At 44.9% G+C, this 25,223-nt stretch overlaps 1 protein-coding gene across 1 annotated transcript; it reads left to right on the top strand.

Moving 5' to 3' along the window:
* The first annotated feature begins 15,161 nt into the window (after positions 1 to 15,161).
* On the top strand, positions 15,162 to 25,144 carry Mycbp (MYC binding protein). Its single transcript, XM_050161214.1, has 5 exons — positions 15,162 to 18,495; positions 18,642 to 18,714; positions 23,335 to 23,383; positions 23,580 to 23,709; positions 24,925 to 25,144. Exons 1-5 carry the CDS (start codon positions 18,412 to 18,414, stop codon positions 24,967 to 24,969), a joined length of 381 nt encoding a protein of 126 aa, XP_050017171.1. The 5' UTR covers positions 15,162 to 18,411; the 3' UTR covers positions 24,970 to 25,144.
* The last annotated feature ends 79 nt before the right edge of the window (positions 25,145 to 25,223 follow it).

The following is a 25,223-nucleotide window of genomic DNA, read 5'->3' as shown; positions in this document are numbered from 1 at the left end:
CTATAGGGCACCCTCCCTTTCTCTCTCCTGTGTCTCCTGGCTGGCCCTCCCGAGACTGTGTCCATCATCCCTCTAGGAATTTCCTGGGACATCACGCTGGTGAGTCTCCCATTACCCTGGGCTTTGCCTGTAACCACTGGCCTAAGATGAGGTCCCTAGAGGACACCCCACTCCTGAAGTCCCTTCAAAAAGATGGTCTTTTTGAAAGTCTGTCCTCCAGACTCTGATCCTCAGGCAAGCTTTACGTGTTATAACACAACTATTGCCACAGAAAATCCTTTGGTCCAGTGTCTGGAAATCCTTTGAGAGAAAGGATGCCTACTCAGAAGTTGGACCTTGAGACCTGTGCCAGCATTTTAAGACTCTTCCCGTGGAAGGATACCGTTAGGAATGGCAGTCTGTGACCCTTTCTCTACAGGACATGGGCCCCTTGGGTCCATCCCTTCAGAGCCATCCTTCTGATTTATTGGGAAGGCCTCAGATGAGTTTAATTCTCAGACCCTGATGAAAGTCACTGTTTCAGGCCTTTGGCTCTCAATGGAGCTGGCACCTCTTTTTGCTTGCTTTCCTCATTCCTTCTGGACCCTCCCTCAGATTGTGTACTGTGGTGGGTGTCTCAGTAAAGGCTGCAGGGCAGCCAGGGCAGGGCAGAGCCCTGAAGGCAGAGCCAATCAGTTGTTTAAGCTGTTCACTGGTCTCTCCAGGAGCGGACTAGAGAGAATCAGGCCTGCTTGGCCACTCTGAAGCCTTCGGACTGACAATGTGGTGCTGGCGAGTCCCCAGACCAAGGGCTTGGCTGCTGGGGCTTGGTTGCTTCTGCATTTGGAGCAGGCCAGTGCTTTGTTGCCACTCAGGAGCAGGGAGTGGATGGACACACCAGGCGAACTGTAGTGGGTGGAGTCCTGGGCCACCTCAAGCTGAAGCAGCTCCCAGTCTTGACTTTTAGCTTGAAGCGATGGAGCGCTTTGAAAACCCAGCGGGGTGAAAAAAAAGAAAGAAGCTGAGACCACTGCCTATATTGTCAGGGGAGAAGTTTGCCTTGGGGGGGGGCGTGGCCACGGGGCCTTTGCATCTACCCACTGCTATCCATCACACAAAGTCAGGGCTCCAGCAGCTTTGATGACGGAAACAGCTCATTCAGTGGGTGGATACAGTGCTGTGACAGTGGCAGGGTGGCTTCTCACACTGAGGTCACAGGGAGGAATGGATGTGGATGATGCTTGTTCCAGAAGGAAAATTTAAAATGCCCTGGGATCAGGTGATTCTTTTTTCCTTCCTTCCTTCCTTCCTTCCTTCCTTCCTTCCTTCCTTCCTTCCTTCCTTCCTTCTTTTCTTTTCTTTTGTTTTTTTGAGACAGGCTTTCTCTGTGTGTAACATCTCTGGGTATCCTGGAACTTGCTTCATAGACCAGACTGGCTTCAAACTCACAGAGATCCACCTGCATCTGCCTCTCAAGTGCTGGGATTAAAAGCATGCGCCACCACTGCCCGGCTTGGGTGATTCTTCTAAACCCAAATAGGTCAACTCCTAAGTCTCTTGCCTTGCCAGCCCTTCCTGACTTTGCTTTGGGGACTCTCTTGGGAGGCTGGTTCCTCTGGGGTGGAAGTGGGGGTTACCACTGTTAGTCACTCTCTTTGAAAGGTGGACTGGCTCCACGTGCATATTTTTGTGTGCAATCATTGCTGAACTATTTTTAATATTAGTTGGATATAGCTGTGCACATATACACGCATAATTTAATTAGGGTATGTGTGGATGTTTTTCCCACATATATGTCAGTACCTTGTGTATCTCTGGGTTCCATGGGGGCTAGAAGAGGTCTTTGGGTTTTCTGGAACTGTGGTTATAGCCGCGTGAATGCCATATGGGTGCTGGGAATCCAAAACAGGTCCTCCGGCAGAATAGCTTTTAACCATTCAGAGTCTTTCCGGTCTCCTCGGTCATATCTGTACTAACACAGTATCTTATTTCGTGTTTTTAGGGGTGATAGATTGGACACGCTGATTTCGTAGCAAATCGTGGGCATGGAGACTTGATGACATACTTTTCAGTATGGACCTAGTACTTGACTAAAGAGTTTTTGGTGCAATCTTCTTGTATCCCAGGCCTGAAATTTGGAAGCTTAATAAATCATTCTGATAGTATAAGTGTACCAGTTTGTTCTCTACTATCAATTCCTTAGTACTTAAAGGATATTTTTTCCTGTTAATTCTCTTTTTAAAGAAATGTTTTTTCCACTTTTCACTTTTTAAAGGTTTATTATGTTTAATTTGCTCAGGTCGGGGCCTCTGTTGTTCATTTCATTCCTCAGTCAATTCTTTTTTTATGACAGGGCCCTAGCCTGGCCTTGAACGAGAAATGTGTCTATGTAGCTGTGGATGAATTTGGCTTCCTGATCCTTCTGCCCCTACCTACCAAGTGCTGAGACCCTGAGGTGTGCCACTTTGCCCACATTCTCTGATTCTGGGTATGGAACCACGGGGTTTCTTTCATAGATGCCCACACCCTTCCCACTAAGGCCTATGTCTAGCAACCTGTCTGGTAATTCTTGACTTTGCATTTACACAGCCTCTAGGGGGCGAGCCTGGTTCCTGGCACCTCTGATAAGCCGGGTCTTAACAGCCTGTCCTCAGCAAACCAAAAGGCACAGTGAAGTGCAGATAAAGAAAAAAAATTATTTTTCAAGTGTCATTGCTGAAGAGACAGGGATACAACTCCATTGACAGGAGCCCCAGGGACTTCTCCTAGACCAGTTGTTCTCAGCCTTCCTAACGCTGCTACCCTTTAAAACAGTTCCTCATGTTGTGATGACCCCAACCACAAAATCATCTTCATCAACACTTCATAGCTGTGATTGTGCTACTGTTATTAGCTGTAATGTGAACAGTTGTGGAGAGAGAGGCTCAGGCGTGCCAAAGGAGTCGTGACCCTCAGGTTGAGAACCATTGCCCTAAGTTTTAGGGACCTAGAGATTTATGGCTTGGTGCTGAATTTCAGGACTAACCAGCATTATGGGTTTGAAAGTTTTTAAAGATATGTATATTTTAAAAATGTATTTATTCTATGTGGACATGTATTTTACCTGCACGTATGCATGTGCACCATGTACATCCCTGGTGCCCGAGAAGATCAGAAGATGACCTTGGATTCCCCTAGAACTGGAGTTGCACCTGGTTGTGAGTTTTCATGTGGGTGCTGGGAACCAAGACTGAGTCCTCTGCAGGAGCAGTGAGCACGCTCTACCTGGGAGCCCTCTGTCCACCCCCACTGCAGGAGCAGTGAGCATGCTCTACCTGGGAGCCCTCCCTCCACCCCCATTGCAGGAGCAGTGAGCATGCTCTACCTGGGAGCCCTCCCTCCACCCCCACTGCAGGAGCAGTGAGCATGCTCTTTACCTGGAAGCCCTCTCTCCAGTCCCTACAAAAGATCCTTGAGTATAGGCTTCCTTGGCTCCTACACTTCCAAGCGTCTTTCTTTTAACCCTCAAGCCCCAAGCGAGTGAAGTCCTGAGAAAATGTGTGCTGTGGATATGTGCGTGACCAAGACTCATGGGGAAATGTCCCCCCACCCCACCCCTCCCGCCACGAGGCTCAGAGGAATGGCAAAGGCTTTTGCTGACGTTTGCGTGAATGTTCACAGCATGTACAGAAAATGCCCCCCATAGCTTTCTCCCTCTCCATTCCAGCCTGAATGTTGCTCCCCAACAGAGACCGCTCTGCTCCCACCTTCGATTAGCTAGACTTGGCTTCTGCATACCATAAAGCCTGCCTTCTTATTTGGCTGTATGCAATAACCCCATTCTCTGTTCAACTCTATGTAAGGAACACACTGAGCCTCCAGGGTAGTCTGGTTTTATCAGACAATCCAGACCACCTGATCCCAGCTTTTCTGTGTGTCTGTCTGTGTTCGTCATTTTTTTTTTTTCTTTCATTCCTTACCACCCTGAGTCAGGTCTAAGTTCCTGGAGCTATGCGAGGACTCAGCACAGAGCAAAGGATGACGCACGAACCCCAAGTGAGAGCAGGTGAGAAAGGAAGGCTTTCCCAAGCACGGCTGCGATCTCCTTGAGGGATCCTAAGCATCGGTTGTCATAACAGCTGCATACATCCTGGCAGTGACTCTCAAACCTCAAAAGTCTGCTAAGAAGTCTTTTCTCTCCTCTCCTGGGACGTGGTTCCGGAGCTGCCCTGGAAGAACTGACAACCTTACAAAGTGAAAGCCGAAGACACCAGTGCCGCACAAGGGGCTTGGCGCGTCCTTTCCCTGGAGGTGGGTGGGTCTCTGGTGAAAGTTCTAGAAAAGTGCAGGTTTGTGGCAATTTTACGGCTCAAGGGCAGAAAGGCCTTTGGCAGCAGATAATTGTGCTAGAATTCTTGCTCAATTCCTGCCTGAGGCTGCAATCCGATTCCAGAGTCAGGGTTTCTCGCGTGCACTGACCTTCACTCCTACCTCAAACAGTTAAAGACCTGTAAGGCTGGCCGGCCGTACTGGTCACTTTTCTATCGCTGTGATGAAACACCATGACCGAGGCAACTTACAGGAGAAAGAATTTATTTTGGATGTAAACTTCAGAGGGTTGGAGTCCATGGCGGGCTGGGGCAGCAGCTGAGAGCTCACATCTTGAATTGCAATCAGGAGGCAGAGAGTCGGGTGTGTCTCTTTTGCTCTCCAAGCATGGCCCCAGTGACGTACTTCCTCTAGCAAGGCCATACCTCCTAATCTTTCCAAAATAACTCTACCAACTGGGACCGAGCAGTCAAACACATGAGCCTAGGGAGGTTCCCATTCAAACCACCACAGCACCCTAAGTCAGGATCCAGGGTTCAGACATGATGTTTAAGTGTTGTAGAAACACACATGTAGTTTTGTCCAGCTTTTCTTAAGGAAACACCAATTTCGCATTTTCTCTTTCTTTCTTTCTTTCTTTCTTTCTTTCTTTCTTTCTTTCTTTCTTTCTTTCTTTCTTTCTTTGTGTGTTATGAAGATTGGTCACTGTGGTGGTTTGAAAGAAAATGGCCCCCAAAGGAAGTAGCACTATTAGGAGGTAAGGCCTCATTCGAGTAGGGGTGGAGGAAGTGTCTCATTATGGGAGTGGGCTTTGAGATCACCAGCACCATGTCTGCCTGCAGGCTACCATGTTGCACCACGATGATCATAAGCTAAACCTCTGAGAATATAAGCCACCCTAATTAAATGTGTTTCCCTTATAAGAGTTGCTGTGTTCCTGGTGTCTCTTCACAGCAACAGAAGCCCTAAGTAAGATAGTCACTTTTGAGCACATCCTGAGGAGTCTGCATGCCCCCCTATGCATGTTCCCTGGATACAACCAGAGAGGAGACTATGCTCTATGTATAAAAAAATAGGGGAAGCCAGGTGGTAGTGGTGCACGCCTTTAATCCCAGCACTCGGGAGGCAGAGGCAGGCGGATCTCTGTGAGTTTGAGGCCAGCCTGGTCTCTAAGAGCTAGTTCCAGGACAGGCTCCAAAGCTACAGAGAAACCCTGTCTCAAAAAACAAAAAAACAAAAAACAAAAAAAAAAAATAGGGGAATGGTCCCTCATGTGCCTTCCACGTAACTCCTTTCATCTAGCTAACTCCTGTCTAACCTTGCTCACTCGAGAGAATTCCTACAGATAGGGGTGATGCCTGTCTGGCTGCTGCTTGTTGCTTGGGAACGATGGCAAAGACTGGCCGCGGATCTAGAGGCCTGTGGCAGAAGCTGGGAGGAGTTTCCATATCTGCTCCCATTGTCAAGCCAACCACAAGAGACAAAGCTGATTGTCAGGTAGAACACTAGCACAACCTCACCAGCAGGCCTAGGAAAGACAGGGGCCCAGTTAGCTTAGGGAATGTAGGTACTGAGGTAGTGGCTTTTGCAGGGTTGAATGTGTGCCTTTTATTGTCATATGAAAAGAGCTGACAATGAGGTTACTGCCCCCTTTTAAAAATAGATTATGGGCTAATGGAGAAGTCTTATTATCAGAAGGAGCTGGGAAGTCAAGTCAGAGTAAATCTTCTAGGAAATTCACAAGGTATGCCCCAAGTAAAAATCTTCAGATAAAGAGGCCACCCAGTAATCTTATTTGAGGTAGTTATAGCACTAAGGAGCAATAGGCTCAAAGATGCAGCAGATGAGGCCGTAAGAGGTAGGGGTAAGGGAATAAGAAAAAGGTCAACATTCCTTGGGCTGGAGAGATGACTCAGTGGTTGAGAGCACTCGTTCTTGCAGAGGACCTGGGTCCTATAATAATCTCCCTGTGATGTGGAAACCTGGTCCCGCCCAGAGTCACAGCGACTTGAGCGAGATGGGGAGACCCACGCCCAGGCCTAGGGCTGCCCACCCTGGGCACCGAGGAGAAAACATGGACCTTCCTGGTGCCTTGTAGCTCCAGAGTGGGCAGAGGTACGAATGGTTCAGGTCCTATGGACAGAGGTATGACATGGTGTGTTATGGGAGAGAGACAGATAGACAGACAGAATGGTTCAGGTCCTATGGACAGAGGTACCACATGGTGTGTTATGGGAGAGAGACAGACAGACAGACAGACAGAATGGTTCAGGTCCTATGGACAGAGGCAGATCTGAAGAGAGGAGAGAGCTAGGGAGCGGGCTGGCACGGTGGGGGAGCTGACCCCGTGATCAGCAGCCGCACGCGGGGAAGTGAGCCCTGCACTTGGTCCGGCAAACTAGCCCCACCCCCATCTGCAACATAGCAACATGGACTGGGGAGAGATACCCTCCCCCTAAATCAACACCCGGGGCAGGTGGGACTGATGGCCCTGCGGTCATAGGAGTGGGAGAGCCATCCCTGACCCCCACCAGCTGCGGCGCTCGGGGGGAACAGGCATGGCACCTTGCCAGGGCAACATTACAGAGTTAACACCATTAGTGCAGATGTGGCAGAGCCAGCGCCGGAACTCTGGCAATGGGAGAGCTGTCCCCACTTCCTATCTGGCAGACCAACCCTAAAGCTGTCCAGGCCCAGACAGAGGGTTACCACTTGGTGTGCCCCAACATCCACCCCATCTATGATCTGCTTGAGCCTGACCCGCAGACCCAAAGCTGCAGATCTCCACTGCACAGGGCAGCAACGGAGATGTCCAGGAAGAGTCTTAGTGAGGGTCTTGCATCGATTGTGTAGTGGAGACCAGGGGCCTCGAAGCGGACCAATGAACAGTTGCAAATAGAGCTGTATGGACAAAAGTGTATACAGTTTGATTTGTTGGGTCACACTGCAGGTTCCATGGCAAGATTTTTAATTCCTTCCCTTTTTATTTTTTTCCTTTTTTTTTTCTCTTGAGTTTTGTTTTATTGGGGGAGAGTGCAGGGATGGAGGGCAGATGCAAAGGATGGGTAATGAATGGAATCAAGACACATGATGTGAAAGACACTTAGAATAAATAAATTAAAAAAAGAAAAAACAAGCTGTGTGGTGTTGGTGCACGCCTTTAATCCCAGCACTTGGGAGTCAGAGGCAAGTAGATCTCTGTGAATTTGAGGCCAGCCTGGTCTATAAGAGCTAGTTCCAGGGCAGACTCCAAGGCTACAGAGAAACTGTCTCGAAAACCAAAAAAAAAAAAAAAGAAAGAAAGAAAGAAAAAATACCCCACCAAAACCATAAATAATACTGAACCCAGAGAGGACACAGAGCATCACAGTTTTCTACATGAAAAAAGCTCAGACTGGAGTCAAAGGAACAAAATATTTAATAGCATGCTGTACACATCAGTGTTGTATAACTTTTCATGACATATGCCATAGGAACACTTTCTGATTATAAACATGAATTTTGGACATAATGATCAAGGATCCTAACGCTAACATTGTTCTTCAGGTTTGGCAGATAACATTTACAACATACACACACATCCAAAATTGTTAGGTAGCTAGACAGGTGACAGGCCTTAGCAGGTGTGGAGGCCACTGAGGATGGACCTGTAACTGGAGATTTCTCTCCTGACTGCCAGTTCCCAATACCCACTCAGAAGGTTAATATTACTTATAGATGCTTACCCAATGTCTCAGGCTTATTATTAGCTAGCTCTTACATTTAAATTAACCCATTTTTAAAAAAATCTGTGCTTTGCCATGAGGTTCATGACTTGTTACCTTAAACAAGCATGTCTTGTTTCCCTCGGCAGCTGTCTGGCATCTCCTCGACTCCACCCTCTTCTACTGTTACTCTGCTTGGATTTCCTACCTGGATCTATCCTACCATGCCATAGGCCAAACAACTTTATCAACCAATGAGAACAACACATATTCACAGGGTACAGAAAGACTATCCCACTGTATGGACCCTGTCTCGAATTTCCTTGGGAACAAAAAGGGAAAGAAATCATTGTAAGTGTCCTTCAATGTTCAAAATACCTCGTGGGGCATGGTGGAGAATGTCCTTAATTCCAGCACTGGGAAGGCGGAGGCAGGAGGGGTGAGTTCAAACCTGGTCCACATAGTGAGCTCCAGGACAGAGAGAGAAAGATTGGAAACGCCGTGTGAAAGGGAGCGTGGAGTTATCAGGGCTTTGTTGTGGCCAAGCAAGAGTCTTTCTCTTGGTCAAAGAATACAAACTCACTTTCACCTCTGGTGCTGACCGGACAGGGCGTCCTAATCTGCCCCTAGTAGTGCCATGTCGCACGCTATCTTCTCTTCCCTTTGTTGTAGCTGCTTATAGACTTTCACAGTTCCCTTTGCTTGTCCTTGTTTTTTCAGTCACTCGATAGTGTATGGATGCTTTGTGTGCCTGTATTCTTGTGCACTGTGTGCATTCCTGGTGCCCACAGAGGCCAGTGGAACTGGAGTTACAGTTGTCAGCTGTCACATGGCTGCCGGGAGCCAGAACTGGGTCCTCTAGAACAGCTAGCAGGGTTTTCTTTAGGCTTTTTTTTTTTTTTTGTTTGTTTGTTTGTTTGTTTTAGAGTCAGGGTGTCTACATAGCCCTTACTATCCCAGAACTCACTATATAGGCCAAGGTGGTCTTGAACTCATAGAGATCCACCTTTCCTGTGCCTTCCTTGTACTGAGATTAAAGGTGTATGTCACAACTGGCCAGACAGTGTTCTCATCTACTGAATCGTCTCTCCAGCCCTTTGCCTCTTTCTCTGAGTGATAACTCTGAATGTCTAATAATTGATGCCACGCCCACTTACCCTCTCCTTTTGGATAGCAGCCAAAATCCTAGGCACGTCTGGCCTGACTCTGGGCATTCTCCTTCTTTGGGAAGGGTACCTCCCATACAGAATTCCTACAGCTCTCCATCCCTTCACCTGACTCCTGACTCAGTGGCATGTCCTTGTCCTGTCCTTGTCTCTGCCCCCTCCTTCCTGGCTTGCCTGACTTGCTATTTTTCTCTCAAACGAGAATAAAACAGCCCTTAATTTCTTCCAAGTCCTTTTTTAAAATTCTTTATCAAGGAAACTAGCAACCCACAAAAGGGAACCCCCTCTTCCTAGTGATAATACCTGTAAACAGAAGTTTCGGTCCTACCCGGTCCCACATCCTTTCAGTGCCCAAAAAAAAAAAAAACACAGAGACATATTAATTATAAACTGTTTGGCCTATTAGCTCAGGATTATTATTAACTAACTCATATAACTTAAATTAACCCATAATTCTTGTCTATGTTTAGTCATGTGGCTTGGTACCTTTTCTCTTGAGGCCTTCTCATCCTCTTCCTCTGCATCTGGCTGGTGACCACATCTCTGCCTTTCCTCTTCCCAGAATTCTCCTAGTCTGGTTGTCCTGCCTATACTTTCTGCCTGGCTATTGACCAATCAGCATTTTATTAAACCAATATGAGTGACAAATCTTTACAGTGTACAAAAGTATTATCCCACAGCAAATACCCAAATATTTTACAGTTAACACAAATGAGACTATTAGCAATGATCGGAGGGAAATTATGCCATTTCAACACTGACAACATGTATGTATATTTTATGTGGACCAAGGCCGAGAAATCATGTATCGGGATCTCTGCACGTAGGCCCATCTACAATTCAATTTTCTTTTAACTTTTCCTAGCAAAAGTAAGTTCAGGAAAAATAGTTTCTGAGTATTTACTAAAATACTCTCTTCTTTCTTTCTTTCTTTCATTCATTCATTTTTAACAGTTTAAGCACTTTTACACCTTTAGAATATCCTATAAATCCCACAGTTTGCTTTTTCAGCTTTAGTTTCCAGAGTTATCAGCACCAGACTGAATCCATTTCACAACGAAGCAGACACAAAACCAGCATTTCAGTTAGATGACAATTCAGATAGGCCTGCTTGAAGTCAAATCCTATAAAGCCGGTTTTCATTTTAGTTTCTAAATTCACCCACTTTCACTCACCACGTTTTCAGAGAGAGAGAGAGAGAGAGAACAATATAAAGACAGTAGTTGCAATTTATTAACTGTCCAAAACTGTCTCCCAAAGACTCACATTTAAACATATATACACATGCTTACACACATATGCCTTTCAAACAGACACACTGAGAATGGAAAGTTTAGTATGCAGATAAAGAAAAATTCACAAATCAGGTGGCCTGGGTTGAGTAGTGAGTTATCTGTGGGAAAGATTGGCTTGGCCCCATGTTGCTTTAGAAATTAGCATAGATTAGCAAAGGCTAGTCAGAATTTTTTCTAGGGGGCACCAAGAGAGTAGGCTTAATATTTTTCATGTTTACATCACTGCAACAGAAATGTCCTCTAAACTCTCATTTCTCTCTCTCTCAGATGTGTTAAGGAAGGGGTGTTGGGGGTTGGCTTGGGAAAAGAGCGGCTACCAAATAATCCTTGAGGAATGAGCTTTAGTGGGAGAGAGGGTCTCCATCAAATCAGCAGTATGTTATATCAGAGGACATGACGGGCCTGAAAGGGAAGGAGAGGCTGCCCTTCCAAACTCGAGTGGAGCACCATGAAAAGATAGCTTAAAACACGAGAGTTATTGTGGCCAGGATGGTGCAGGGTTGCGGAACAGAGTTGTGAGAAATCCCCCGCGAAGTGGGTTGTGGTAAGTTTCACATTGTGGGATTTAGTCTGGGATAGCCTACCTGACTATTTGGTCTGAGATAGCCTTCCTTAGCACAGAAGAGCCAGGTACGGGGGAAGACCATAAATTAGGGGATGTAAAAAAAAAAATTGTAGCAAAGTATGACTTCTTCACACTCGATTTCGGGGACATGACATGAACTACGCCATAAAAAATGGTCAAGGAAGACGGTAACAGTAAATGCTGTTTGGTCCCCATTGCATAAAGTGGCCTAAATCTAGCAAGAAGTAAAAGTCACAGCTCTTCAGTCGTTATCATGAGACTCTGAGAAATGAGTCCGATTTCGGGCAGAGAGCTGCAGGGGGCGTGGTCTGAGTTTTTCAGCCCCTGAGATTTGGCCAGCTTAGGTCTCCAGTGTCTTCCAGAGGCATGCCCGTGATCTAATATGATGACTCGGAGAAGCACGGTGCTCTGAGCAAACCTCCCCCCGCTGCTTCTGTCCCACACCAGACGCCCACACTTAGCTCTACAAAACTCAAATGGCTCAGATGAACTAGGAAAGATAAAGCTAATCACCACGTGGCAGTCACCAAAAATGGTTTAGACAGCACCCAAAGTGCACAAAAGCGCTCTGACCCAAAGGAAAGCCAAAGCCCAACTGGGGAAAGACATGGTAAGGGGTCAAGCTTCCTAAAATATTCAAAATGAAGTCCAAATGCTCGCTTCTCTGCTTTACCTAACAGAGCAGATGATGCTGACTGAAACTGGAGGCTTTAAAAAAATCCCTGGAAAAAAGCAATTCTAGAAGCTGTCTGGGGCAGTTCAACTTTTGGCTCTACATCTGGGGTCAGCTTGCTGACAGTGGCTGCCACCCAAAATGTGTCTTTCCTCCAGGCTGGCTTGACAGCTGTCACTGAGGTTACCAAAGCCAGAGCCTTTGTCCTGGCGGCAAACTAGTCAGGCTTGGCTACCCACCCTCCAGGTCCCCTGAGAACTCCTTCTCTTGTCCCTGGCCTTCTGCTTGCTACAGCTCCCCTCAACTACCTATGCCTTCGCATTAACAGATGCTGTCAGGACATAAAGGGGCTGAAGATCCAGAGATGAGGAGGTGAAGGTCGCACCAACCTTCGAGAAAAAGGTAGACTTGCTCGTAGGGCAAAGAATCATGAACCTTGTTCCTAGGTAGCTCTGAGCATCCCCTACCCCCGAAACCAAGGGTCAGGTGGCCAAGGATGGACAGGCGCCCTTGCAGTAAAGGTACGCATTTCTTTGAAAGCTGGTGATACTCAAAATTTTATAAAAATATTGGCGTGAATCTCCTAATGAAATTAGTTTTTTGATGGTGTTGGGAGTCTATTTGGCAAGTACTTGGATGCCAAGGTACCAAAGCCATGGGTATGGGAGAAGTAGTGCCCATCATTCCTGTCCTGAGCATGAGGAGAGCCGTGCCATCAGGCAGATTTGATGAGGGCTGAGAGACTGGCTGGTAGAAAGATGCCAACAAGGAAAGGCACTGCCTGTGACTTCTGTGCTCTTGAGCTTCGCTGTCCTTCCTCCCTTTGTCTGAAAATGACAGAGCTGCTTTCTGTTGTTATAACCAGGTCCCTCCTAACTATTTCCACTGTGTGCTGGAAGATTTCTTGCTCCACAGCTTGACAGGACCCCTGGAGCTCAAGACTTTTGCAAGTCCTGTGGTGCACAAACCCTTTGGCAAGAGTGGGTTGCGCAGCAAGGGGCTGTTCCATCCTGAGGGCAATTTAAGACCTACAGCTTGACAGGGTGGCCACTCAGCATACCTCACAGAGATCATGGCTAAGGGGGTGAATGTGGACACACTTGCTCTGAATGAAAAATTTAAAATGTCAGGGAATAGTCATTGGGAGGAAATGTTTTAGAGGTTTTTTTTTTTTCCATTGTATTTTTTAAATGTGTATGGGTGTTTTGCTTGCATGTATGTTTGTGTACCAAATGCACGCAGTGTCTGTGGAAGCCAGAATAGGGTGTCAGATCCCTGGGATTGGAGTTGCAGATGGCTGTGAGTTGCCACGGGAACAGCAGAAATTGAACCTGGGTCCTCTACAAGAGCAGTCAGGGCTCTTAACCACTGAGCCACCTCCCCAGCCCTCTCCTGCTCATTCTTGATATATACTTTTATGTTCTGGAGCTATTAGGTTAGTGCCCTAGCAGCCCAACAAAGCAGGCTTAGTAATGCATCTTCAAAGCAAATTAAAGACAGACTTGATAGTGAAAAGTAGAAAAAGATTTATTCAGTGTGGCAGTGTTGGGACATAGGACAAGGGGATGCACTGACCTGGGTTCTTAATGGGTGTCCCGACATGAAGTTTAGGTGTAAGAAGTCATGCACAGCTAAGCCATCCTGGCAGAGGAATGGGTCCATCCAGCACTGACCCTTCACTGTCTTGGTGGAAGTCTCTTTGCAAGGCGGTCAGACAAGATGTCAGAACGGTGAGAGATCCCTTTCCCTACCCTCAGACCAGTCCTTCCTCCTGTGGGATCCAGGCGTCAATCTCCCGAGTGAAATTTCTAGGGTTAGTCCAGTTTCTTGGCATAGCCTGATGGGGAGGCAGACCGAGGTGGATGCACATGTTTCTTTAGAGGTACTCTTCCAGGAGCCTGAAGAAACCTGTCAAGCGGTGGTGGTCTTATCTCTGCCTGCTGTCCTTCCAATAATGGGCTGATTTTAACCCCTCCAGAAGCAGTGCTTGTGGTTGCTCAGAGAGTTTTTATGTCTTTGTTTTTCTGTTTGTTCATCTTGCCATAGCTGACAAAATACTTTTGGAGAGTTATACCCTGGCTCTCACTCTGTAGACCAGATGGCTTTGAACTCACAGAATCTGCTGCCTCTGCCCCCTGAGGGCTGGGATTAAAGGTGTTTGACATCAAGCGTACTTTTTTTTTCTTTAAATATTTATTTGTTATATACACAATATTCTATCTGTGTGTATGCCTGCAGGCCAGAAGAGAGCACCAGACCTTATTACAGATGGTTGTGAACCACCATGTGGTTGCTGGGAATTGAACTCAGGACCTTTGGAAGAGCAGGCAATGCTCTTAACCACTGAGCCATCTCTCCAACCCCCGTACTTTTTTTTTTTTTAAATGAGAATTTACCTCAACATTGTGCTAAGTAGTTCTAGAAGAAACAGTTTGTGCTTAACTGTGTCTTTGTTCATTTGAGCTGCTTAGAATTTTCCATGTGACTTTTTTTTATTTGGTTTGTTTGAAATGACTTGTTACAAATAATGGTTGTATTTTATTCTTAACACTAATTGCAGGTTTTAAAATACATATTTTTTAATTTTTGAGATTATAATTACATCATTTTCCGCTCCCTTTAACTGCATTATATATTTTCAGAGCAGGTTTAAAAAACTGTTTTCATGTTGTGCCCCGCCCCATACCGATGATGCGCCATCTGCTGGCAGAACGGCAGTATAGCTTCAAGATGGTTAGAAAGCACCGTGCTTAGGTTCAAGCGTTCAGGATTGGCAGTTTTGTCAACAAAATTTGAGCAAATCTGGAAGTCGTACATTTGTTTGTAACCGCAATGAGCTTCCACAGAGATGTGAGCTAATAACTGTTGCCCTCTTCCTGCAGGAGGTGTGCAAAGGAAAACTGCTATGCACGGCTGAGGAAGAGGCCCACTTAGCTATTACAAGCAATGGACCTACTATGTAGACTGGCATTTTAGGCACAAACTGTAAATCAAGATGTGTGTTCTGCTTGGTTAGAATATTTGTACATCATGTCTCGTCTTTAAAAAAATCAGTAGCCCTCCTGTACACAGATGATAAAAGGGCTGGGGAAGAAATAAGAGAATCAACACCCTTCACAATAGCCACAAATAGCATAAAATATCTTGGAGTAACTCTAACCAAACAAGTGGAAGACTTGTGTGACAAGAACTTTAAATCTTTGAAGAAAAAAACTGAAGAAGACACCAGAAAATGGAAAGACCTCCCAGGCTCTTGGGTAGGCAGAATTAATATAGTAAAAATGGCAATCTTACCAAAAGCAATCTAAAGATTCAACGCAATGCCCAGCAAAATCCCAGCAAAATTCTTCAAAGACCTTGAAAGAACGGTACTCCATTTGGAAAAAAAAAAAAAAAAAAAAAAAAACCAGGATAGCCAAAACAATCCTAGGCAATAAAAGAACTTCTGGAGGCATCACAATCCCTGACTTCAAACTCTACTACAGAGCTACAGTACTGAAAACAGCGTGGTACTGGCACAAAAACAGATAAGAGGACCAATGGAACTGAATAGAAGAACTGGATATCAATCCACACATCTTCGAACACCTGATCTTTGATAAAGAAGCAAAAAATATCAAATGGAAAAAAGAAAGCATATTTAACAAGTGGTGCTGGCATAACTTGATATCAACATGTAGGAAAATGAAAATAGACCCATATCTATCACCATGCACAAAACTCAAGTCCAAAAGGATCAAAGACCTCAACATAAAGCCAGCCACACTGAACCTTATAGAAGAGAAAGTGGGAAATACACTTGAATGCATGGTCACAGGGAACCACTTCCTAAATACTACCCCAGCAGCACAGACACACTGAGAGAAACAATTAATAAATGGGACCTCCTGAAACTGAAAAGCTTCTGTAAAGCAAAGGACACGGTCAACAAGACAAAACGACAGCCTACAGAATGGGAAAAGTTCTTCACTAACCCCACATCAGACAGAGGTCTGATCTCCAAAATATACAAAGAACTCAAGAAATTGGACACCAAAAGAACACATAATCCAATTAAAAAGAATGGAGTACAGACCTAAACAGAGACCTCTCAACAGAGGAATCTAAAATGGTTGAAAGACACTTAAGGAAATGTTCAACATCCTTAGTCATCAGAGAAATGCAAATCAAAACAACTCTTGAGATTCCGTCTTACACATGTCATAATGGCCAAGATCAAAAACACTGATGCTGGAGAGGTTGTGGGGAAAAGGGAACACTTCTGCATTGCTGGTGGAAATGCAAGCTGGTACAACCCCTTGGGAAGTAAGTATGGCGATTTCTCAGAAAATTAGGAAACAACCTTCCTCAAGACCCAGTAATACCACTTTTGGGTATATATCCAAAGGATGCTCAATTGTGCCACAAGGTCATGTGCTCAACTATGTTCATAGCAGCATTGTTTGTCATAGCCAGTACCTGGAAACAACCTAAATGCCCTTCGACTGAAGAATGAATAAGGAAAATGTGGTACATTTACACGATGGAGTACTACACAGCAGAAAAAAATAACGACATCTTGAAATTTGCAGAAAAATGGATGGAGCTAGAAAACATTATTTTGAGTGAGGTAACCTAGACACAGAAAGACAATTATCACATGTACTCACTCATAGGTGGTTTTTAAACACAAAGGAATGAAAGCCAGCCTACAAACCACAATCCCAGAGAATTTAGACAACAATGAGGACCCTAAGAGAGACTTACATAGATCTAATCTACATGAAAAGTAGAAAGTAGAAAAAGACAAGATCTCCTAAGTAAATTGGGAGCATGGGGACCTTGGGAGAGGGTTGAAGAGGGGAGGGGAGCAGAGAAAAATGTAGAGCTCAATAAATATCAATTAAAAAACAGGGGAGAAAGGGAAAAGTTAAAATTTTAAGACTCAGGTGGCAGGTTTAGCTGTGAAGATCTGTCAACAACTGTCTCAAGAGAGGGGCTCCTGGGATGATCAAGCATATTATCTCATTAAGGGAATAATTATTCCTCTCATCTCCTTAGCATGTCTTCAGGCATACTGGCTTTCCTGAGGAGTGGTCTCTTGCTCAAGTGATAGACAGGTTGGACTAACCCTTAAAGCAAGAGACGATAATATTTACTATTTCAATTTCTCAAAGATTAAATTATCACGTCTCCAGTTAGGGTCAGTGGTCAAAGTCAGAATTCATTCTTTTGACCAGAGGGACACACTTCCCTTTAATGGGCCCCAAGCAAGCCCTGATCTGTCTACACTTCCTTTCTTCTCCTTTCAGGTCAAGCTGCTTTATTACATACATCTCAAATAATTTAATACAGCATCCATCTTGCATCTAGTCTCCTTTCAGTACACTAACTTTATCATTAAGTATAAGAGACGAGGGGAGCCTTGGGGAGATAGCTCAGTGGGGGAGGGTGCTTTCTGTCCAAGCATGAGGAGTTCATTACAGGTGAGAGCTTAAGACTCCTGCAGTCTTCAGACCTCCAGCTCTGCCACGGCAGGAATTCCCTTCTCCATCCCATCCCCCAAAAGTAATTAAAAAAATTCCATCTAGATTTTTCTTTGAAATCTAGATAGTGGGGCATTGAAACATGAATAGATTTAAATCTATTCTTTTTTAAATAAATTTTTTGTTTGTTGGTTTTTGAGACAAGGTTTATTTGTGTAGTTCTGGCTGTCCTGGACCAGGCTGGGCTAGAACTCAAATTAGTCTGCCTCCGCCTCCCTAGTGGTGGAATTAAATGCATGTGCCATCACCGCCCAGCTAATAGAATGAATTCTACGCAAAGGAGTCAAAATAAAATCTAGCCAATAACATCTGCGCCTAGGAATGTTCTCAGTAGAAAAACAGCAGAAGACCTACGTTTAAATTCATCTTCTGCATTTCCGGAAAGAATCACAGGATAAAGTGGGACAAGCATTTTGGATGAAGGAAAAGAAACTAAAGAGATATACATACTTAATACTACCTGTAATTATTTTCAACATATTGGCTCAGATAATAAAAAAACACGCATATTATGTATGGAAAAGAAGTTAACGTTAAATACTGGGGGTAACTAATAATAAAGGTAGGACCACGACTTTTAGAGGTCATTGTTCTAAACCAACATTGCTATAGATAGAGGTCAGCCCGCAGCCCACATAGCTTTCTCCCAGCTAGCTGTATCTGCAAACCTCACTGGGCCTAGTGCTTACACGTGGGCCCTGAATGTGGCGCCCAACCTAGATTTAAACTCTTTGCGTAGCTGAGGGTGACCTTGAACTTTTTCCTGGTCCTCTCGCTTTCACCACCCCCATGTTGGTTGGTTTTTTTCTGAGAGTCAAGAAACGGGCGTTGGCCGGTCCCCACCATTTCCAAAGACCCTAACAGACAAGGAGTGTGCCCATTACCACGTGGGGGAGGAGTTCGGCCAAGAGCCGCCGACTCCAGGCCACACCACACAGGCCCGGCTCGCCAGGATTCACCGAAACCTCGCCTCTTGCTAGGCAACCGAATCTCCACGGCGACCGGAAGAGGAAGATGCAGTGCTGCCAGGAACCGCGTAGGGCGGGCGCACGCAGTCTCCCTGGGCTCCGCGGAGACAGGGATACACAGCGTCCCGGTCACCATGAAAACAGGCCACACCCCGGCCATCCCGGCCCGTGCCTGCCCAGTGCGCAGACGCACATGCCGTCCCGCGCATGAGCAGTGCGGCTTGGAGCCCGCCAGCCCGTGTCTCCGGCGCCAGCTACGCCGCTGTGGCTGTCACTATGGCCCATTACAAAGTGAGGGGGGCGCGGCGTGGCTCGGGGCGTGCGGGCGGCGCCGGGTGGGAGTTGGGGCGCGTGCAGGGCTTGGGGGCGGCGGCGGGGCGCGCCGTCTTCCTGCTCCGGCCCCGGGCTCCGGTCCCTGACCCGCCGTGTCTCCTCAGGCCGCCGACTCGAAGCGCGAGCAGTTCCGGAGGTACTTGGAGAAGTCGGGGGTGCTGGACACGCTGACGAAAGGTGAGCCGGGGCGGGCGGCGGCTGCCAGCACCCGCGCGCTCCCGGCCAGGTGGGGCCCTCCTGGGGACCGGCGAGGCCTTCGGGTCCCGCGGGTCGGGCGCACGCCGGCGGCGGGACGTCGCTCTCAGCCCGGGACTGAAACTCTTGCAGCTGTTGCAAAGTCTCTCCAACTTCCGTTGCTTTCTCTCGAGCAGCCGCAGCGGACACGTTAGCAAGAGACCTTGAGATCCCAATTGCTCCCGCCTTGTAGTGTGCGGGACCTTATACATTTTCCTTTGGACGAAAGGCACCTAAGAAAATGACTGGATTTGAAGGAGGGTTACTATTAGTCCTCAAAGCTGGGGATTCATAGACAATTGGGCCGTGGCCTTTCCACTCTTTCAAACTGTAGTATTCCTACACTGTATAGATTTTATAATTAAAGTAGAATTAGATTTTGAAGCGCTTCAGAGCACATAAAAATGACTATATTATTCACCTTAAAAAATGGACGCTCACTGTGAAAGTGAACCTGCATCCCTTCCTTTTTGGGTGTAAGGTTAGAGTGTGGTGGCTGAAACCAGAGGGTCCTCAGAAAGAATACAGCTAAACTAGCCTGACTGTATATTGAATACCTGCTACATGTTACTCAACACAACGTTGCCCGGTGTTTTCAAGGGAGTAGAATGGAATTCTTGGCAGGGACTGAAACCTTGGTCCTTTTGAGAATGGGAAGTGTCTGGGAAATTATTTGCATCTGCTTTTTAGGGAAACAAAGGCTGGCTAGGGGATATTCTGGGAGAATTTAGCTTCTAATTCCTTCACTCGGATGAGCGGACAGGTTTGAATTACTACCTATTCTCGACTCAGATTTAATTTCCTCTGTCTTTGCAAGTCAGTGTGAGCAAAATGTAAGAACTACTCTGGGAAACCTACTCTGTGGCCTCGGAAGTGTCTCAGATGCTTGGAATTCTGGTAAAAAGCCCCTCGTATCTATTTCTTCCATGGAATGATCTTATCCCAGCCTTGTGTTCTGGGCACCAAGGGTTATAGCCATGGAAATGTCCCCACTGTCAGGAGCTTGTAACATAGGGATGCACATACCAAAACACAGTGCCAGCGAGTGGTAAATGTATAACTCAAACCATAGCAAGGCTGGGTGATAAAGATGTGACACTTCACATTGAGTGGAAGAGGAAAGACCTTTGAACAGAAGCTAAAGTACAGATAAGTAGCCTTAATCTGAAAATTTGAAATCTAAATTGCTCCAAAGCCTGTAATTTGATGTGGAAACTCCCATACCTGACTGCATAAGTTATGTCAGTCAAAATACGGGAGCCGAGAAATATTTGCTTGTACAAGGCCATGCTCACATTATGTGTATTAGGTCCATATGGAACGTAAATAAATTTCATGTTTAGGCTTGGATCTCATCCCCAAGATATCTCATTATGTATGTGTAGATATTCCAAACTCGAGATAAACACTGAAATGCTTTTGGTCCCAGGTATTCTGTGTTCGGGGTAGGGTGGGGTTGGATGCAGCAAGTGGACAGAGACAGTACAAGGCAGGTGGAGGAGTTGGAGGTAACTGAATACAGAGAAGATGTGCAGCTTTCAGGCCGTGAAAGAGACTGGAAACCTTTGCACTCCCTTCCTCATGCTTTTTAAACACTACTTTCCTAAATAACATCAGACAACATAGATACTATCTATTAACATGATTTAAAACTTAATTTTAAAGGGTCAAACATGATTTATACGAATTTACATTTTTTCCTATCCAGCAAACATTTCAGAGAGGATTTAAAATGGTTTTTAAGGTCAAAACACTGTAAGAAGCCAGGCATGGCAGCACGTTTTTTAGTGCTCTAGTAGTGAGGGAAGGTGGATCTTGCATTTACTGCTTGTCTGGGGTACATAAAAAGACCCGTTTCAAAAAAGCAAACTAGAGCTAGGAAGGAGAGATAGCTCAGAGGTTCAGACGACCTGATGTACAACCATAAATATCAGAGTTCCCATACAAGCACTTGTGTAGTTAGTCAGGCAGGGCCTCTGTGTAATCTCAGTGCTGGGAGGGGTGGTGGTGGGGGTGGAGGCAGACACAGGATGATCTCCAAGGCTTGTTGGCTGCTAGTTTAGCAAAATGCAAGCTCCAGGTTCAGTGCCTTAAAGGTCTAAGGCACATGCAGAAGACCATGGTGTCTTGTCTTATTTCTAATTGTACTTGATAGACTGATGTAGGACGAGTGCTTGGGTCTGAGACCAACCTTGGCTACAGAGTGAGACTACATCTTATAAACAAAAAACCAAACCAGCCCATCAACTGACTACCAAAAGAAGCATTGAGTGAAAAACATCCGTAAAGAAGATGGGTGACAGATCATCTGGAGCAGCATTTTGTTATTCTGAGCAGGGGATCAACCTGTAAAATACCTGGCTTAAAATAATCTGGCTGCTGGGACCGGCAAGAAGGCGGAGCAGGTGAAGGTGCTAGCTGCTAAGCCAGAGGGACCTGAGTTTAATTCCTGGAACTCATATCTTAGGAGGCGAGTGTAGAATGTGTCCTCTGACCTGCCCGATCTTCCCCTCCCTCATGTAACTAATAAAAATAAATCTAGCTGCTAAAGCAAAGGGAATGTAATTTGGTCAAATTCTCTTCAGATAAAAAGTACAGTCATCCCATCGAAAAGCACAAGAAACGTAACACTTTGTAGCAGCAGTCTTGCACAAACTGCTGACAGAAATTTGGAAGGAGAAGGTGAGAGCCTTGATAGTCACACCTACAAAGTGTAAATTCTGGCTGACAGGGTACACTTGGGTGCAGCGCTCACAGAGACAGGCAGTCTCTTCAAGCTAAGGCCATCCTATTTTACATAGTTCCAGGACAACCAGGGCTACATGGAGAGATGCAGTCTTTCAAAACCAGTAAATACAGGTTACGATTCAGTACAGATCAGTGGCAGTAAATGGAAGAAACACTTTTGAATATATAATTTTTAAAAAAGTAGGGATTTGAGTATTAGATGATTGGAAGATAGTGGTGATATAAATGCGATTGCTCAAAAAATTTTTGTGTATTTTGGTGTAAGTTAAAAGTACCTCTTCATTCTCTGTTTTTCATACTGTATTCAATTTATTAAAACTCTTAAAAACCAAAAGAGGACATGTAAATTGGTTTAGAACAGAACTTTTTTGCTTTGTTTTTCGAGACAGGGTTTCTCTGGAGCTTTGGAGCCTGCCCTGAAACTAGCTCTTGTAGACCAGGCTAATTTCAAGCTCACAGAGATGCACCTGTCTCTGCCTCCGGAGTGCTGGGATTAAAGGTGTGTGTCCCGCAGAACAGGACTTCTTAATTTGGAATTTTAAAGTTATACACACTGAACAGTTATACTTTTTGCTTTTGTTAGATTTTCAAAGTTGGGTGTGGTGACTGACACACACCTGTATGGGAGAACTGAGGCAGGAGACTGCCACAAGTTTGAGACCAGCCTGGGCTACATAGTAAATTCTAGGCCAGCTTGGGTTACCTGTCATGTTTGTTTTTTGAGACAGGGTTTCTCTGTAGCATTGGAGGCTGTCCTGGAAGTTGTTCTGTAGACCAAGCTGGCCTCAAACTCACAGAGATCCACCCATCTCTGCCTCCCGAGTGCTGGGATTAAAGGTGTGCACCACTGCCGCCCGGTGGGTTATCTGTCTCTACATATAGATTCAGGTGTCTACAAGCTCAGGAGATGTTTTTAAAGGGTCCTCAGCACTAGTCTGGAGAACTTGCCATGTGAATACTGAGTTGCAAGAGTACTTGTTTGGTAGATGAGTGACACAGTGTTCATGTGAGGCACTAGTATATTTTTAAATGCCAATCTGAGCATGTTGATTACTGGGAACGTTTTGGTTGGTGCCTAGCCTATCATACATAAACTTAATTCTTGAATATTCGGAATGGAATACTGCAGCTAATTACATAAAACTTAAATTTCTTTAGTTGGATTACATAGACTTTTTAAAGACAGGGTTCCTTGTAGCTCAGGTCTGTAGTTCACTGCTTTTCCACAAATGAATGACCTCAAACTCCTTATCCCCCCTGCCTCACCTCCTAGGTCCTGAGATCACAGGCGTGGGCCACCACACCCAGCTTTCTGAATTTTCTGCCGTTTTCCATGTCCCACTTCAGTCAGTCTTACAGCCTTCAGAAGTGATCTTGCCACCCCCTGCTTTAAGACTGGTGAAATATATTTGTAGCTCCTAGGATCATTTTTCCATGGTCTGACCCTAGCTACCTTTCTGTTTACTACTCACAACATACTTGACACGTTAATTCCCTAGTATGTGCTCTGAGTGTTCCCGTTTTTTATCTGAAACACAGCTAGGTCTCAGGTCTGCCTCTGATGCTAAGCAATTCTCCAGTCTCACTGCGAAACTCAGTAACTACTATTGCAGTTCAATACTCTCTGTGTTCCTTATCTTTTGCAATGGACTGTAAATTTGTTGCAAGCAAGAACACTGTCTGAGTATTCACCACTGTATGGACAATCTTAGTAGTCTGCTTGCCCTCTAGCAGGCAGATAGTATTTACTGAGTTTCTGAATATTCAGCCATCTACACTGAACACCTCATTCTTTTCTTTCTCTTTGGTTTGCAGTGTTGGTAGCCTTATATGAAGAGCCAGAGAAGCCCACCAGTGCTCTGGAGTATCCTTTTCATCTCTGAAGTCAAAAAGGCCATATTTTTGACATTTTAATTTATTCAAATATATAAGCTTTAAATACTTTGGTTTATTGAAAAGTTCTTTTGAATCTTGACATGACCTTGGCTAACTAGTGGTGTGTGGTGGGTGACTGTCCCCAGCCTCATTCTCTGTGAGTACATTCTTAACACTGATGTTAGTTTTTTAAAGCATCACTTAGGAGCTGCTACCCCGGAAAGCCCAGAAATAGAGCTGCTTCGCCTAGAATTGGCAGAAATGAAAGAGAAATATGAAGCTACTGTAGAAGAAAATAAAAAACTGAAAGCAAAGGTAAATTTAAGAAAGAAATTCAAATTAAAAACCAATCTTGTCTCTGATGATTATCTGACCAAATCCTTACTATAGGCCAGGGATGTAGGTCAGTGGTAGAGCATCTGTCTGGCATGTGCTAAGGTCCTGGGTTCCATTTGCAGCCTGATAAAACCAGAGTAAACAACTTAACCCAACACTTCACTAAATGGACAGCAGGGAAGGACAGTTGAGTATAGTTTGAATCAGATACATGGCAAACTTAAGCCTCATCTAGAAAAATCCCAAGACCAACAATAAATAGGGTAAGCAAAGTGTGATCAAGAAGAGGGAATCGAGAACCTGCATCAATAAAAAGGCTGGAATACTTGTTAATACTGCTTAAAGTAAATGGATAATTTTAAGGTTCTTAGGCAGTTCAGGTTCTAGGCCACTGCTTTAAGGGCATCTAGAATGGGACAGTGCACAGTCTGCACTGTCTCAAGCATGCTAGCTCCAGGTATAAGGACAGAAGTAAACTGCCCTCTATAGCTGAAGTTTTCCCTTTGTTCAAACTCCCATAAACTTGAACGTCAACGCAGTCTTTGAGGCTTACCACAGTCTGAACTACACAATGCACTTTCCACGTCTGACAGCTAATTTAAAAAGCCAAATCTTATGAAGGCTAATGTTCTTGTAAAGAGCCATAAGCTTTTTTAAAAGAAAATGTCTTAGATTATCAAAGATGCTGAGATACACTTGGTGTCTTTGTGTAGGTTAGGCTAGCTTTGAACTCAGATTTGCCTGCCTCTGCCTTATCAGTGCTCGGATTAAAGGCATGCGCCATGCCAGGGCCCTTCTGGGACTCTTTAAAGTCAGGCATTAGTTACTTTTCATTGACTGTGCTAGTAGAAGTCATGTGACTCTTTGTTTTTTTAAGACAAGACAGCTCCATATTACACAGCACAGCAGTTTTGGAAAGCTAGACTGTTATGTACCTAGTATCTGAACAGTTGAGTCATAAATTGAAATTAAAGTTTAGTTCCCCAGCAATGCTAAAGGTTTATATGAAAAGGGATTTTGTTAGGTTTAATTGTGCTCAATCTTAAGTAAGCAAATGTTTTAAGAAGGATAAGTTCAGAAATTGATTACTGACTCAATAACTAAGTTGAATATAATATCTAATTTCATTGTGTTACTAAGTTTTTTACCCAATTTAAATAAAATTCATCTAAATCCTCTGTCTTTGCCCCATAGCTTGCTCAGTATGAGCCACCTCAGGAGGAGAAGCGTGCTGAATAGGATTCTTCTCAGTTGAAAAGACACTGAAAACTGGTTTTGTATCACTTGAATAGCTTGTATAGTATATAATCTTTCCTGAAAAGATGCTATAAACTTTTAATATGTAAAATCCACTCACCACACTTTAATGTTATAAACACATATACATAGAATCACCAATAAAAACTCAATATAACTTTCTTTGGGTCTTAAAGGAGGAGAATCCAAAGTAGATCTCGAAGAAAAGCTAAAGAGCCATGTAACTTTTCACCTTC

The sequence above is a fragment of the Alexandromys fortis genome, unplaced genomic scaffold (assembly GCF_014885135.2).
Source record: "Alexandromys fortis isolate MF-2015 unplaced genomic scaffold, M_Fortis_MF-2015_v1.1 scaffold_122, whole genome shotgun sequence".
Lineage (NCBI taxonomy): Eukaryota > Metazoa > Chordata > Mammalia > Rodentia > Cricetidae > Alexandromys > Alexandromys fortis.
Note: the sequence above shows the minus strand (reverse complement) of the source record. Positions and strands in the feature narration are given on the sequence as shown.

Bases quoted from the DNA above. Each gene is read 5' to 3' on its own strand.
- Mycbp (XM_050161214.1), top strand. From the start codon at position 18,412: ATGAGCAGTGCGGCTTGGAGCCCGCCAGCCCGTGTCTCCGGCGCCAGC. The intron at 18,496-18,641 runs GTGAGGGGGGCG...GTGTCTCCTCAG, and splicing joins TCACTATGGCCCATTACAAA to GCCGCCGACTCGAAGCGCGA. The intron at 23,384-23,579 runs GTATCCTTTTCA...CACTGATGTTAG, and splicing joins AAGCCCACCAGTGCTCTGGA to TTTTTTAAAGCATCACTTAG.